We start from the raw sequence: 16,406 nt of genomic DNA on the forward strand, positions 1-16,406 counted from the left end.
GGCATCAATCCCAGCCCTATCTAAAAAAGGAAGTGACAGTAAGGGGTTCCAATATTTTTGTACCTAAACTGGCTTATTGGGGTTGTCACCAGTCATTGAAAGGTTGAGAAAAATCCAAGAATATTCTTACCTTTCCACTGTGTAGGGGCACCAAAAATCTTGATTTTTTTTGATCAAGGAATGTCTAGTCAGTTTCTCTGGGTATCTGCGTGACTAGATATCATTTGCATCTTTGGGAAAAGGTGTAGCTTCTTCCTGATCATCTTTCTGGCAAGCAGAAAAATGCACTGAATAGCTGGTGATTGAGTAGTGTCCTAGCATGTCTTACAGACACAACACGACAGATACTTTGATATTATGTGTGTCATACTAGCTCTTTTTCTTCAGTATTCCTACCATATTCTAGGGCTCAGACCTGCAGAGACCTACTCCTGTTCAATGGTGTAGGCTCTTCCAATTTCAAGATGAACAAGATGCTTCAAAGAATAAAAGATTCTGAAGTCTGGCATCTGTATGTCTCTGGAACTCCACTAATCAATCTTGAAAAGGGAGGACTGCCTTTTTTGTATTGGAGACTTTATGTGGTATTCTGAAGTTCCAGCCTTAACTCTGGAGATGCAAGCTTTGCAGCATCAAAAGAGGCTGGATAGTGAAAAACATGTCAGGCAGTGACATGACCATCATCATCATCATCTCTTCATTTTGTCGTTTTTGGATCAAGCCTTCAGAATGAGAGCTGATGATTTTAACTTTGACTCTTCTCCATTTCCCCTTTCTTTAGAGGATATGTTTCCTTGTAACTTTGAGTGGACTTACTTCAGTTCAGTGTGCAATTGAGGTGGTTCAGCTTGGGTGCCTGATGCAGTTCTGCTCCACACTACTTCCTAATTGCCTTACCTGGTTTCTGTGATTGGAGACAATGACCTAGAAGTCCAGCGGCTGAATTTGTCTCTGGATTCCTTTGTGGTTGAGCACTGAGCAATGTATTTTGAGAATCAAGCGCACTGAGGCAATTGCTAAGATTTAGGAATGGGAGGTGGTCATGGAGATCGTGTGCTAAATGATCTGGTGAATGGGAAGTGGTCCTAGCCTATGTTTTTCTAAGCTGTGAGGCCTTGCAGCTACTTCTTCAGCCTTGTGCAGGGGCTAAATGGCATGATGGGGAAAGATGCGCCTGGCTTTGGAGTGGCATGGAGAAATGCCTCCTGCCAGCTCCAGAATGGACTTGCTGCAGCTGTGGTTCAGGTGCTGCTTCCCTGGCCACAAGCTGCTGCAGTGACGGAGGGCTGTGGGTACTCCTCTTCCACTGGAGCATCCTTCGTTTGTTATCCCCACACCCACCCCAGAACTATACCATAGCCAGAGCCCTCACCCTCTCCTGCACCACAACCCTCTGCCCTAACCCTGAGCCCCCCATGCCCTGAACACTGCATCCCCTGTCCCACCTCAGAGCCTGTAACCTCAGCTGGAGACTGTAACTGCTGCACCCCAACCCTCTGCCCAAGGCTTGAGCCCTCTCCTGTACCTGAAACCCCTCATCCTGTCATACGTCACCTCCGTATTGGTGCACATAACAAAATTCATTCTGCACATTGACAAAAAAATTTTTGAGACAAAACTGGATCTTAGTACAAATAATATTTCACATAGGTTTCTACAAATAATGGGTTTGGCTCTGGAATGACAGACTACTTAATAAAAGGAGAAAAGGCACAATTTAAAATGCAATCTTTGTGTTGGTAGTTAAAAGTGGTAAAGAATACTTTATCGTTGTTTGACATGCACATTAAAATATGAATTTTTCTGAGTCTTCTATAGGATTGTAAACTCTATAACTATGTTTTTCCTATTTTTGCAGGTTGACTCTAGCAGAATATCATGAACAGGAAGAAATTTTTAAACTTAGATTAGGACATCTTAAAAAGGTATGTGTAGTTATTTGCTCTGGGATTTTTGCTGCCAAGCATCAAAGTGTGAAAACTAATAACTGTTTGTGTAAAAAGACCTTGTTAGAGGTGTCTTACAAAATTGATTACCAGTAAGCAGTGTAGAGTTCTATACTGAATAATGTGGCATTCTGGAATTACTGGAGATACAATGTGTTTGGCTTCATGAAGTACTATGTTCCTTGTCTGAATTTGCACTGCCTTCTTGGACCAGTGTTAGGCTATTATTGTTGTCTGGCCACTGAGCAAAGGAAGGAAGGTCGGTAGGTCAACACGAGGGATATATCTTAATAAATGAAATTGTTACAGCCAGGGTGACTTTTAATTTTGTTTTGGCATGAATGGTATTTGCTGCTGTGTTGGAGTTTGGGGTGGATATATGTGAGAGTTGGGGTGGATGTGTGCGTGACAGGCTGAATAGCTCACGATGGCTAAGGATGACCCCCTGCTGTCTGTAACCTAAGCGAGCAGAACAAAAAGGCAGTCTAGTAGCACTTTAAAGACTAACAGAATAATTTATTAGGTGACAAGTTTTAGTGGGACAGACCCACTTCTTCAGATCATGGCCATAGCCAGGTATGGCTATGATCTGAAGAACTGGGTCTGTCCCACAAAAGCTCGTCACCTAATAAATTATTCTGTTAGTCTTTAAAGTGCTACTGGACTGCCTTTTTTTTTGATAGTATATAGACTAGCACGGCTTTCTCTCTGTTACTATTAAACTGGCAGGTAACATCTCTGTCCTTGATCAAAGAGCGGGGAGGAGCTGAGCTGGGTTTTGAACCAGAGGCGGCATCTGGAAGCTGTGGAGAGAGTGGGAAGGCAGCTAGCCTGTGCCAAGGGGAGGGTGGACCTCAGATTGGGCACCCCTCAGACTCCTCTCCCCAAGATGGATTGTCTCTGCCTGCTGTACTGACACCTCTGCACTACACTGTGCCTCTGTCAGCTAATAAACTCCCTGGTCTACCTGCTCAGTGAGAATCTCTTCTGGCTGCAGTTGGGGTGCAGTGCTTGGGGATCCCTGAACCCCATGACAGCTGCATATAGATCTCTGCTTGGGAGCAGGACATGGAACTGCAGTTGTTAGCTCCAGTGCAAGATGCAATGACTAAGGCTATTTTTCCATCATGGGTGCTGTTGTAAGTCAAGGACAGGTCATGGGCAAGATATCTTGCAGGAAGAAGGAACAAACAGGGAGGTGCCAGGGATTGTAGCTCCAGTCCCAGGGGTCTGACCCAGCCCCAGCTGCTGCTCCAGCAGACCTGGCACCCTCTTGGGCTGACCTCCCCAGGGCTGACAGAAGTTGCAAAGGTCATGGAAAGTCCTGGGATCTGAGACCTCCATGACAATGGTAGCTCTAGCAACGAACGTTATACGGATACCAGTTAGAATGGTTAATGTGGAAAATGGGAGTGAAAATAGCAAGATGTTGTGAACCAGTGTTCTGTTTCTGCAAATAACACTTCTTGTCTCTTCCCTCTGGCTGCGGCCATCTTCGTTTCCAGAACTGCCACGTTTCAGCCTGAAGGGGAGTTAAGAATTTCTCTTTTGTTTAAAAATGTTTAGATCCACACTGTGCTAATTGATTTGGTGTGAGGGTGCGTTGTGCGCTCTGGCCTCAGACCTTTGAATGTTCCATGCTGTCAAGTTTGTATGCATACAGAGGAAACAGTGCTGTGGGGATAAATTTGGTGGTCTGGCTATACTCTGTCCATGATTCCAGGTGCAAGGATATGCCTTATTTTCGTTATAAACTGTAACAATCTTTTAAAAAGCAAAAATGAAAATTGACTTAAGGTCAAATATCTTTGCTGAATATTCTCACTAACCAAGCTGTCAGGAGCATTCAGCACAGGAATAATTTTATACACACTTTAGTTTTAATTTTATTTATCAATTCAAGATGGAAATTATATCTGACATATTGTGGGTAAAGTTGAATCTCTTTATGAATCCTCGTGATACTTTTTGACTAGAATGCATCATTCTGTAACATTAAGAATACCATGGCTAGATTAAATTGTAATGACAGTTTTGGTATTTATGTCATTCTGGGACAGCTTAAGTGAGTCAGGAAATGCCAGGAGGGTACCACAAAAGAAGGAAAGGGGGCTTTTAAAATGTTAAAATACATATCTCTACTGAAATCTCCTCCTAATTTGATTCGTGAAGGCATTCAACACAAAAACTCAGGCTTAGTTATTATTCTCAGACTTAATTATTATTCATTCCTGCTTGGCACAATACCATTAATGGCCTCGGTGACCTGGGCATCTGATCCGCATTTTCCAGTTTCACGAGGTTTCACAATGTTTTACAGATTTGTTTAATTCTTGTCATGGTTACTTTTTATTTCTCTTTTAAACATTTTTCTTGAAAAAATTAAAAAAAATGTCTTTGGCTTTAATGAGTTAAGATAAAAGTATTTGACTCGGTTCTTTGGTTAGGAAGCAAATTGGAAACCATATTCTTGGAGCAGCCGTGTTTTCAGACTTAATTCGGTGGGGGAAAGCTTTTTGGCAGTCGATGACTCAGCAACAGTAGAGCTGTTTAGATAGATGGTTAAAAAAAGCATGTCAGGCATATGTGTAAAATTTTGCAGCAGAGGAGCCTAACTTTGCCGTATGTAAGCAGACCCTTTGTTGTACAGAGGGACCCTTCAAATGGGAAAAGCTAAGCGTATGCTTTAAACTTATAAACTGTTTTACTTGTAAATAGTTCTGTTTCATTTAAAATTAAAAAGCCTGGTCTGATAGTTTTGCTAAATGTAGTGCAGCAACACAGAAGAGCCAAAAGAAAGCTTCAAATTCTATGCATGTGTATCTTACCGATAGTTTTCCTTGCAGGTAGACAGTTTGAAGTTTCACTAAAGTTTTTGAATTTTGACTTCAGATTAAAAATTAATTTTTAAGTAAAGGTAAATGTCCACATTAAAATAAAGGATATTACCAGCATCACTGAAGTAGGACTTCCAGTTTAAAGCAAGAAAAGATAAAAAAAAAAAAAAAAAAAGTAAACTTTCAGATTTTTTCACACTAAAATTCAAAGCTTCTAGACTTGTTTTTGCACTGGTTTTATGTATACTTCATTATGTTTGTATTTTTCATATTTACTTATATACATCTGTATATAAGTCTGTGTCCATGCTCACTGTCTCAGTTTGACAATAAAGCAAATTAATCAGTGGTGTGTGTGTGAGAGAGAGAGAGAGGGAAAAAAATCTACAAGGTGATAAAGATCTTGGCTCTTTTTAGCAAAAATAATCAGTCTTCTTTTTGCTTTTCATTTTTATCTATGCTTCACATCACCTAGTCTTTCTTTGGTGTGATTTTCTTTCCTGCCATGAGTCTCCTCCTCCTCCTTTCCATCTGTACACATTCTCTTCATATAGTTCCTTGCTGCCTGGTTCTCCACCCCTTCACTCTCTCTAAACACATCCATGTTGCTCCTTTCTCTGCTCCCCTTGGGATGTGGTGCTTAGAAATGGTCCTCTTGTGCCCTAGTTCCTTAGGAAATTTCTCTTCAGCTAGACTCTCATGTTTCTTGTTCTGACCTTTTTACATAACAATGACCTACAGAAGTGACAGTAAATTGGTTCTTTCTTGTTAACGGTTGTTGAAAACTGTAGTGTCTAATGTTACATCTGGAAACAGTGTGACCAAACTGTTCTCTTTGGCCTAATACTCTTCTAATAAACCACATTTCTGATCCACTGAATTACAAAAATATATGAGCAGAACTCCAAAAGAGGCAATAGCAGGGCCTTCTCTCCCTCCCGTAATTTCTGAGGGCAAGACAAGACTAATTTTTGTTTTGTTTTGTTTTAAGATGGGATGTCTGTTTAAATCCTTTATAAAAGGCTAATGGCTTATGAGAAGCTGTATTACATTTCAGGGTGTCCACCTGAGAGCTCTCAGGGTGAAGCTAAATGTGAAAAAATTAACATATAAGCAGGAGAAAGCAAATAGTATTATATCCTAAGAAAAGCCAAATACTCCACTTTCTTTTGCAAGCAGAAGAAGCATCTTGCATTACACCAATTGCTGAAAATTGGTAATTTGATCTTTATCATAACATTTATTTGTAGATAGTTTTTTGCCCTGCTCCTCCAGGGGAAGAGACTCTTGATTCCATTACTAGTCTTCTAATTGATCTGTGCCTGAAGACTGTTGGAAATACACTAATTTAAGTAGTTCTGTTTGGAAAGTTTATGGAACATAATTTAGAAAGAATGGTAATACCTGACTCTAGAATAATTGCGTCTTCGGTTGACCTTTGCCTTCACAAAGTGGACTGGAAATCAATCCATACAAAAAAAAGCAAGTCATTATGGAATTACTATACTAAGATGACACCCTACTAAGAAAATGTCTTCTGGGAAGGAAGTTTTACTTCTACTGCATAATTGACTCAAAACTACATTGTTATCTGGAATATAAATTTAAATTAGTATATTTCCAACAGTCTTCAGGCACAGAAGTGAAAACATGTAACAAACAGCACAGGGAGAATTTGAAAAAGTGTTGACTGACATTTTCTATTGAGTAAACATAGCTCAATTTACCAACACATTTATTCTAATGTCTCAAATTTTAAACTTATACTTGCAGAGAAAGGTATTCTGTTTCCTGAGTGGATCATTCCCCTGAGGCAATTCTGTCAGCTCTCCCTCACTGCATACGGCTCTAGTTCTGTGGAAATAATGGTGCTCAGCAAAATCATAACTGCATTGCCACAATTATGAAGTGAACATAGTATGTCAAGAGATAAAATATAATGTAGACAGTGCCAAATGTTAACCTTTCACAATAATCCTATCATTTATAAAGAAAAATTGTAGACTGGTACTTCTAATGTCCAGTGTTCACCAATTTTTTGAAAATGAGTAGTATTGATTTACAGGATTTATGATGTTCATTCTCTGTTAATATCAACAGGATTTCAGATATCATTTCCCTGTTCTTGTGAGAACCACATTTCAAAAGCTCTTCCCACTGCTGCTCAGAAATTTTCAAAGTCCTTGACTCCTAGTTTGGCTACGTTAAAATATAACAGCCTTGTTCATACCCAACTCTGTCATACTAAATATTACAGTTAAAAGAAGGAAGGAATAGAGGACATATGAAAGAGATTTTTGTTATTTTAGGGCACAAATGTGAAAATACTGCAGTGTATTTTTGTATATACCTTTCTTTGAAAGTAGTAATAAAGTTCTAAACTTTTTATCATACAGTGCTTACTCTGAAATAGTTTAGGAATACCCTAATCTGAGATGTGTGCAAAAGGCCCCGGATTGTAACACCAAGAAATCTAATAATGGGTGTGCTCCAGTCACATCAAAATAGTCACAGCAATAAGATGATGCTGGTGCAGTGGTTTTATGTTAAATTTTAAAATTGTTAAACACATTTTCTATTTGTAGATTTATAGCGGGGAAAGCTTGACAAAAGAGCGAGAACATCTTTGCTTGCTTCATTGATTTTCAAAAGGCATTTGACAGTATAGATCAGAAAATAACTTGGGCAGTGTTGGAGTCGTACGAAGTGGATAGCAGAACAGTACAGTTTTTTTTGAAGGATATCAGTGACAATGTGGTGGCAGCAGTGAGAACGTGTGGAGAGTGGGAAAGTTGGTTTAAAATGGTAGTGGTAGAAGACAGGGAGATCCGATATCGCCAAGTATCTTCATCACGCATCTAGAGAGAATGATGCACAAGATCAAGGAAGAGGTAGAAGGGATATCTGTGCACAGGGTAAGAATTAACAACTTGAGGATCCATGGATGATATAGTTATTGTTGAGAAAGTTGAGGAGAAGCTAGCAAAAATATTGCAGGTGCTAAACAAGGAAGGGAAGTGGTATGGACTGATGATAAACATTGATAAAACAAAAATAGTGGCAGCTGGAGATAAGGAAATAGGAAGGAAGATCAGTGTAGATGGGATTGAAATGGAGAACGTAGAGAAGTTCACGTACCTGGGGAGCAATATAACATATGATCTAGACTGTAAGAAGGAAATAGCAACTAGAATAGTGGAAGCAAGAGCGAGTTGGAAGGTAATGGAAAAGCAAAGCTATTAACTAGGAATGAAGCTGAGCATCTTGAAAACGTGTGTATTCAGCAGCATGTTGTATGAATGTGAGACGTGGGTGATAATGAAAGATTCGAAGAGAAAAATATTGGCATTCAAGAGAAGTCGTTATAGAAAGATCCTGAAAATAGGATGGATGCAGAAGGTCACCAACGAGGAATTATATAGGAAGTTACCGCCGAAAGAGAACCTACTGTAGAAGGTTATTCAATTTATAGCTATTCGGGCATATTTGCAAAATGAACAATGAATGAAAGATCAAGACCCTGGTGTATGGTTAATAGACAGTTGGAATGGGAGAGACAGACTCCACAGAGAATGGGTAGATAATATTGTAGATTGGTGCGGAGCTAGTCTACAGAAGCTAAGCCACTCCACACTGGGCAGGGAAAGATGGAAGGAAATAGTAACAGAGGCATCAGACACCAATGGGTGCTGAGCCCATGGTTGTTGATGATGATGAATAATGAATTGTAACTAAAGGATTTTGAATAGGCAAGTTTGTGAAGGTGAAATTGTCAAAAGTGCCTTACTTTGGGATTTTGCTCCTAACTCATGCAGGTACTTCTGAAAATCCCATTCTTAATCTTTGACAATATATATTCTGCATTTGTAATCTTGATAACACATAAATGGGGGAGTTTTTTGAAAAGACAAAAATATTCTTTGATCAGTGTTACAATTGAAGTGTGTAATTAAAATAATTAGCTTATAATAAATATTCTTGCATATGCATTGTTTCACATTTGAGATTTAAAATATTTTGAAGCATCTTTTTTAAAATGACACACATCTCAATTTTTTTTCACATTGTACGTCAATTTTAGATCAGTTCCCAGATAATCTCTTTCCTTGGATGAGGTACAAAACCAACTGCCACTCAGTTTGAATATCACCACTACAGTGCAGAACAAACTGTGAATATCCCATTACTTACATGTTTAATGAAGAGGAGGATTCCTTGAAATAGGCTTATGCCTTATCTCTATGAATTTTTCAGGCATTAGGAGAAGAGCAGTTCTGTTTTCTGGTTCAGCAGGATTTTGTAATGTTATGTTCCTCCATCACTACCGTTATTGATGCAAAGGTAAAAATATCCTTTTCACATAATGAGTAAATTGAGCTATTATAGTTCATTCTTTTCATTTGCAGGAAGAAGCCGAAATACAAGCAGAACTTGAACGTTTGGAAAGAGTTAGAAATCTTCACATACGAGAACTCAAAAGAATAAATAATGAAGACAATTCACAGTAAGTCAATAGATTTTAATTTTGCATATTTATTCTTAAAAACCTAATGTAGTTTTTAAACCACCTTCACCAAAATTGAACACGATACACTGTAACTTTGTTTTGGTTATCTATTTATTTTTATATTTATCTTATCTTAAATGGATCATAATTTTACTTAAAAAAGTATAATGTAATAACTTCACAGGGCATAGGAGGGATTGAACATGTAGATTTGAAAATGCAGATGATCTTGCTACATCTCAGTTCTGAAATAAAAAATAGTTATGAAGGAATCTAAACCAACCCAGTTACCTGAAAGTAATTCCTAAAGGTGTAGTGAAATATCGATTGAACTTGCAGAAATGTTTTGATCATTGAATACTAGATTCAGATGTTTTGCAGTATTGTTCACATACGAATCATAGCACTAAAAAGTTCAAAAAAGCAAATGACTGTTATTAGTGTTACTGATTCTTATTGCAACATTTGAATTTGTGTGGTAGTCTACTGTAAGATAAAATTTGCATCTAGAATTAACTGTGAATCTACATATTGCATAATATTGCTAATTGCACCCAGAGAGTAGTTGTTAATGGTGCTCAATCCAGCTGGAAAAGCATAACAAGTGGGGTTCCGCAGGGGTCTGTTTTGGGACCAGTTCTGTTCAATATCTTCATTAATGATTTGGATATTGGCATAGAAAGTACGCCTATTAAGTTTGCAGATGATACCAAGCTGGGAGGGGTTGCAACTACCTTGGAGGATAGGGTCATAATTCAGAATGATCTAGATAAATTAGAGAAATGGTCTGAAGTAAACAGGATGAAGTTTAATAAAGATAAATGTAAGGTGCTGCACTTAGGAAGGAATAATCTGTTCCACACATACAGAATGGGAAAAGACAGTCTAGGAAGGAGTACAGCAGAAAGGGACCTAGGGGTTCTAAGATCACAAGTTAAATATGAGTCAACAGTGTGATGCTGTTGCAAAAAAAGCAAACATGATTCTGGGATGCATTGGCAGGTGTGTTGTGAACAAGACACGAGAAATCATTCTTCCGCTCTACTCTGCGCTGGTTAGACCTCAGCTGGAATATTGTGTCCAGTTCTGGGCACCCCAATTCAAAAAAGATGTGGAGAAATTAGAGAAGGTCCAGAGAAGAGCAACTAGAATGATAAAAGGTCTGGAGAACATGACTGATGAAGAAAGGCTGAAAGAATTGGGCTTGTTTAGCTTGGAAAAAAGAAGATTGAGGGGGGACATGATAGCGGTTTTCAGATATCTTAAAGGGTGTCATAAGGAGGAGGGAGAAAACTTGTTCTTCTTGGCCTCTGAGGAGAGAACAAGAGGCAGTGGACTTAAGCTGCAGCCAGGGAAGTTTAGGTTGCACATTAGGAAAAAGTTCCTAACTGTCAGGGTGGTCAAGTACTGGAATAAGTTGCCAAGGGAGGTTGTGGAATCTCCCTCGCTGGAGATATTTAAGAACAGATTAGATAGATGTCTATCAGGGATGGTGTAGATAGTGGTCGGTCCTGCCGTCGGGGCAGGGGACTGGACTCGATGGCCTCTCGAGGCCTCTTCTGGTCCTAGTGTTCAATGATTCTATAATTGAGCAATTGCAGACAATGCAAGAGGCTACTGAAAATTTAATTATATATTTACTCTTTTGGCTATAGCAACACTATACATATATGACTCCAGCATTTCCAAAAGTGTTAAAATGCACAGTGATGCAATTGGATTAACTTTTAATCTGTAATATTTTAATAGTTGACAGGTGCTGGGAAAACAATGTTTACGGTGAGGCTTTAGCAGTAGGGCCATCTTTGCCACTGTTTTGGGTTCAAGACGTGTTTGACATAGATGTTTTAAATAAAAGCCAAAGGCCCATGTCCTTTATGAAGCCAAAAATTCTAGACATTTGGTAGCTTCCTGTGAATATAATTCAGTTGATTAAGTTTAGTTAACCTAAAAAGAAATCATACTTAAAATATTTATTGTATTCCCCAAATTAAAAAACATAGTAAAAGACCCAACAAAGAGCCACTGTGGCTTAACAAGCATATAAAAGAAGCGGTGAAAGATAAAAAGTCATTGCTTGAAAACGTATTGGATCCTCTGTAGACGTTGTATCCTTTGAACCACAAAATCATCCCCGCTGTTGTATCTGATACATTGAATTTGGATTATACTGCAAACAGCTACCTTCTTTTTAAGTGTTTTGTTTTTCTATGACAAAAGGTTTCTTGAATAGTAGCAGAGACGTAGCCCTGTTAGTCTGCATCTTCACAAAACAAAAGCACTCATGCGGTACTTTAGACTAACAAAATAATTTATTAAGTGATAAACTTTCATGGGGCAGACGTACTTCCTCAGATCTGGAAATATAAAAGCTAATCACCTAATAAATTATTTTGTTAGTCTTCAAAGTGCTAGATGACTGCTTTTTCATTTTGAAAAGTTTTCTTAGAGTGCCAGTAAATTTTGATGAGAAGTGAAACTTTTGGTGGCACATAGATGGTCACAGTAGATAACAAAGCACTTGTTACTTCTAGTAACTGCATTTCTGAGGCTATGCCCAAACACATGCTTCCAATCAACATTTATATCTAGACATAAAAACGCATGAGGCCTTACATAAATTCTGCAGAAATCTTTAAGGAAGCAGATCTAGATCAGATATAAAAAAAGTGCATAAATACTAGGGCTGGGTCTACACTTGCCCTCAGCTTTGAAGGGGGCATGGTAGTCAGGGTGATGGCAGATGACTAATGAAGTGCAGCGGTGAATATGCAGCCCTACATTAGGCTAATTTTCCCCCACAGCAACTTCAAAGTATCAAATTTTGAAGTGCCAGCATGTGGGTAGCTGCAGCACTTTGAAGTGCCTGCATTACTTCGAAGTCCCTTTACTCCTCAAAATTTTGGGAGGACTAAGGAGGGGTATGATAGAGGTATATAAAATTATGAGTGGTGTGGAGAAAGTGAACAAGATAAAATTTTGAGGAGTAAAGGGACTTTGAAGTGCCCATGGCTACACACGCACACTGGCATTTTAAAGTTTGATGCTTCGAAGTTGTCCTGGGGGGAAATTAGCCTAATGAAGTGCTGTGTATTCACCATAGTGCTTCAATAGTAATCTCCCATGGTCCTGATTACCATGCCCCCTTCAAAGATGGGGGCAAGCATAGACAAGCCCTTCGACTATTTTATCCTGGTGAGTTCTGTGTGTGTGGGAAGAGGTGTGTGGTAAAAGGCAGCTAAGCCCAACTACCTGAGAATATTAGTGGGAAATTAAGATTCGAAAAAGCTAGTGATTTGCATAAATGACTGTTAAGAATAGGACACCTGAAAAATATTAAAGTGCCACAATTCATTGTTGAAGAAATATATTACACAACAGATATAAATTTTGGAAATCTGGATTACTGGCAAATAGATAGTCAAATCATTTCCATTCCCCTTGGCAGCCTTGGGCCAGCAGGGGCATACTTTAGGCTGGCAGGAGAAAGAGAAAACCTTTGGCCCCCGTAGGGATTTGTATGTGAGCCATATACTACCTCAGGACACTTAGCCTTATTTTGGGCTTGTGGAGGAGCACTGATGCAATGGTTGAACAGAAGAGTACAGCAGAAGCCTATTATCTCCCTTGCACCCAAAGATAGGCAGCATAAACCTTTTTTTGGGATGCTATTCTGTGTCAAGAAGGAAAATTCCCCTTCAGTGCTCCTGTGATTAGAGTGCGAATGGATTTGGAAGCCTTGCTGTGGGTATCGCACCATTTTTGGGGTTGGGAAGGAAATTTTCCCTTCGTGCAGTTTATCTTAGAAAATGTACATTTTTCAACTTTATCTCAGTCATCCAGAGTCTGAAAGGGTGGGATAGGTTGTAAAATTAATTTTATTGCAACTTGATGTGTATGCAGTGCACATAAATGTTCAATAATGGTCTGCTTCCCTGTTGCACTGGGATTGGAAGTAATTAGGAGAAGGCCTTTCCTGAAGAAATTGGACAATGAGATTGGCAATCCTAATGTTTAGCATAGTACAGACAAAACCCTCTCTTCCCCCATCCCTTAACAGACAATCCAGGAAGTTTTTGGAGAATGCTGAGGATAACTTCTTGGTACCAGTGCTGAAGGAACTGACCGGGGGCCATGCGCAGCTTGACCTGCTGCTCACAAACAGGGAAGAACTAGTAGAAGAAATAGAAGTGGGAGAGAACCTGGGCTGCAGCGACCATGAGATCGTAGATTTCAGGATCCGGACAAAAGGAAGAAGGGTGAGCAGTAACATACAGACCCTTGATTTCAGAAGAGCAGACTTTGACTCCCTGAGAGAACGGATGAGCAGGATCCCTTGGGAAATGAAGATGAAGGGGAAAAGAGTTGCAGAGAACTGGAAGTATTTTAAAGAAGTCTTACTGAAGGCACAGGAACAAACAATCCCTCTGCGTAGTAAGAAATGCAAACATGATAGGCAACCAGCTTGGCTTAATGGGGAAATCCTTAGTCAGCTTAAATGCAAAAAGGATGCATACAAAAAATGGGAAGGTGGACAGTTGACTAAGGAGGAGTATAAACATACGGCTGGAGAATGCCGGGCAGTAATCAGGAAAGCAAAAGCACAATTGCAACTGCAGCTGGCAAGGGATGTGAAAAGTAACAAGAAGGGTTTCTACAGGCATGTGAACAATAAACAGGTTATCAGAGAAGGTGTGGGGCCATTACTGGATGAGGGAGGTAACCTAGTGACAGATGATGCAGGAAAAGCTGAAGTACTCAATGGTTTTTTTGCCTCCGTCTTCACGAACAAAGTCAACTTCCCCATGACGGTCCTAGATGATGCAGTATGGGAAGGTGGAGGACAGCCATCAGTGGGGAAGGAACAAGTTCTGAGCTATCTAGAAAAACTAGATGTGCACAAGTCCATGGGTCTGGATTTAATGCACCCCAGGGTACTGAGGGAATTGGCAGAGGTCATTGCTGAACCTTTGGCCATTATCCTTGAAGACTCTTGGAGATCGGGGGAGATACCGGATGACTGGAAGAAGGCAAATGAATTGCCCATCTTTAAAAAAGGAAAGAAGGACAATCCAGGGAACTATAGACCTGTCAGCCTTACCTCAATCCCTGGGAAAATAATGGAGGGAATCCTCAAGGAATCCATTTTAGAGCACTTGAAAGAGGGTAAAGTGATCAAAAGTGGCCAACATGGATTCACCAGGGGCAAGTCCTGCCTGACCAATCTGATTAGCTTCTATGACGAGGTAACAAGCTCTGTGGACATGGGGAAGTCAGTGGATGTGATATACCTTGATTTCAGCAAGGCTTTTGATATGGTCTCCCATAACATTCTTGTCCATAAGTTAAGGGAATATGGATTGGATCCGTGGACTATAAGATGGATAGAAAGCTGGCTTGATGGTCGGGCCCAACGGGTAGTGGTCAGTGGCTCAGTATCTGGATGGCGGTCTGTTTCAAGCAGAGTGCTGCAAGGCTCGGTTCTGGGGCCGGTGTTGTTCAACATCTTTATTAATGACCTGGATGAGGGACTGGATTGCACCTTCAGGAAGTTTGTGGATGACACAAAACTAGGGGGAGAAGTAGATATGTTGGAGGGTAGAGACAGAATCCAGAGGGACCTGGATAAATTGGAGGACTGGGCCAAAAGAAATCTGATGCGGTTCAATAAGGAGAAGTGGAGAGTCCTGCACCTGGGGCGGAAGAATCCAAAGCATTGTTACAGGCTGGGGACTGACTGGCTCAGCAGCAGTACGATGGAAAGGGACCTAGGTGTTATGGTGGATGAAAGGCTGGATATGAGTAAACAGTGTGCCCTTGTAGCGAAGAAGGCTGATGGCACACTAGGGTGCATTAGGAGGAACGTTTCGAGCAGATCTAGGCTTTGTCTACACTAGCATTTTGAAGTTTACTAATGAAGCACTGAAATACATATTCAGCGCCTCATTAGCATATGGGCGGCCGTGGCACTTCGAAATTGACGCGGCTCGCCGCTGCGCGGCTCATCCCAATGGGGCTCCTTTTCGAAAGGACCCCGCCTACTTCAAAGTCCCCTTATTCCTGTGAGCAGATGAGAATAAGGGGACTTCAAAGTAGGCATTGTCCTTTCGAAAAGGAGCCCTGTTGGGTTGAGCCACGTGGCAGCGAGCCGCATCAATTTCGAAGTGCCGCGGCTGCCCGCATGCTAATGAGCCGCTCAATATGTATTTCAGTGCTTCATTAGTAAACTTCAAAATGTCCATTTACATGGCCATTTCGAAGTTTGGGGCTAGTGTAGGCACAGCCCTAGAGAAGTAGTTATTCCTCTTTATTTGGCACTGGTGAGGCCACATCTGGAATATTGTGTCCAGTTTTGGGCCCCCCTGTATGAAAAGGATGTGGATTTGCTGGAGCAGGTTCAGCGGCGGGCAACAAAAATGATTAATGGTCTGGAGCACAAGACTTATGAGGATAGGCTGAGGGATTTGGGCTTGTTTAGTTTACAGAAGAGAAGACTTGGAGGTGATTTAATAGCAGCCTTCAACTTTGTGAAGGGGAGCTCTAAAAACGAGGGTGAGAAACTGTTCTCAGTGGTGTCAGATGGAAGAACAAGGAGTAATGGTGAGAAGTTGAAGAGGGAAAGGTGTAGGTTAGATAGTAGGAAAAACTGCTTCACTGGGCGGGTGGTGAAGCATTGGAATGAATTGCCTAGAGAGGTGGTGGATTCTCCATCCCTTGAGGTGTTTAAGTCCCAGCTGGACAAGGTCCTGGCTGGGATGACTTAGTTGGGGTTGATCGTGCTTGAAGCAGGGGGCTGAACTAGAAGACCTCCTGAGGTCCCTTCCAGCCCTGTGATTCTGTGATTAACCTTTTATGAGAGATGGGTGGTAGGGTCGCAGCCTGTTTGTGGAGTTGGGGGCCATTGGTATTGGTAGAAAAAATTATCATGATTATTACCTATGCTGGGAAACCTACTGCCAAGGTTATTACCTGTGCTGCCAAACCTGCTGTCCCAGGTGTGTTGTTTAATGTTGCAGCCTAATAAAATCATCTTCCCGATGTCATGTCTTTCAGTAGAATCTGGGACAAAGGCTAAGCTGTGGGATGGGGAAGGGGAAAAAAGAATGATAAGAAATA

At 40.5% G+C, this 16,406-nt stretch overlaps 1 protein-coding gene across 5 annotated transcripts in view; it reads left to right on the forward strand.

The window, feature by feature from the left end:
- The window catches only part of TLK1 (tousled like kinase 1), a 279,646-nt gene that overhangs the window by 237,459 nt on the left and 25,781 nt on the right, over positions 1–16,406 (forward strand). For all 5 annotated transcript variants that reach the window (XM_075002149.1, XM_075002148.1, XM_075002147.1 and 2 more), the window contains 2 exons: positions 1,859–1,925; positions 9,190–9,287. In XM_075002149.1, coding sequence (XP_074858250.1) covers positions 1,859–1,925; positions 9,190–9,287 — 165 coding nt within the window. The remainder of the gene's footprint in view (positions 1–1,858; positions 1,926–9,189; positions 9,288–16,406) is intronic.

The sequence above is a fragment of the Carettochelys insculpta genome, chromosome 8, assembly GCF_033958435.1.
Source record: "Carettochelys insculpta isolate YL-2023 chromosome 8, ASM3395843v1, whole genome shotgun sequence".
Taxonomy (NCBI): domain Eukaryota; kingdom Metazoa; phylum Chordata; order Testudines; family Carettochelyidae; genus Carettochelys; species Carettochelys insculpta.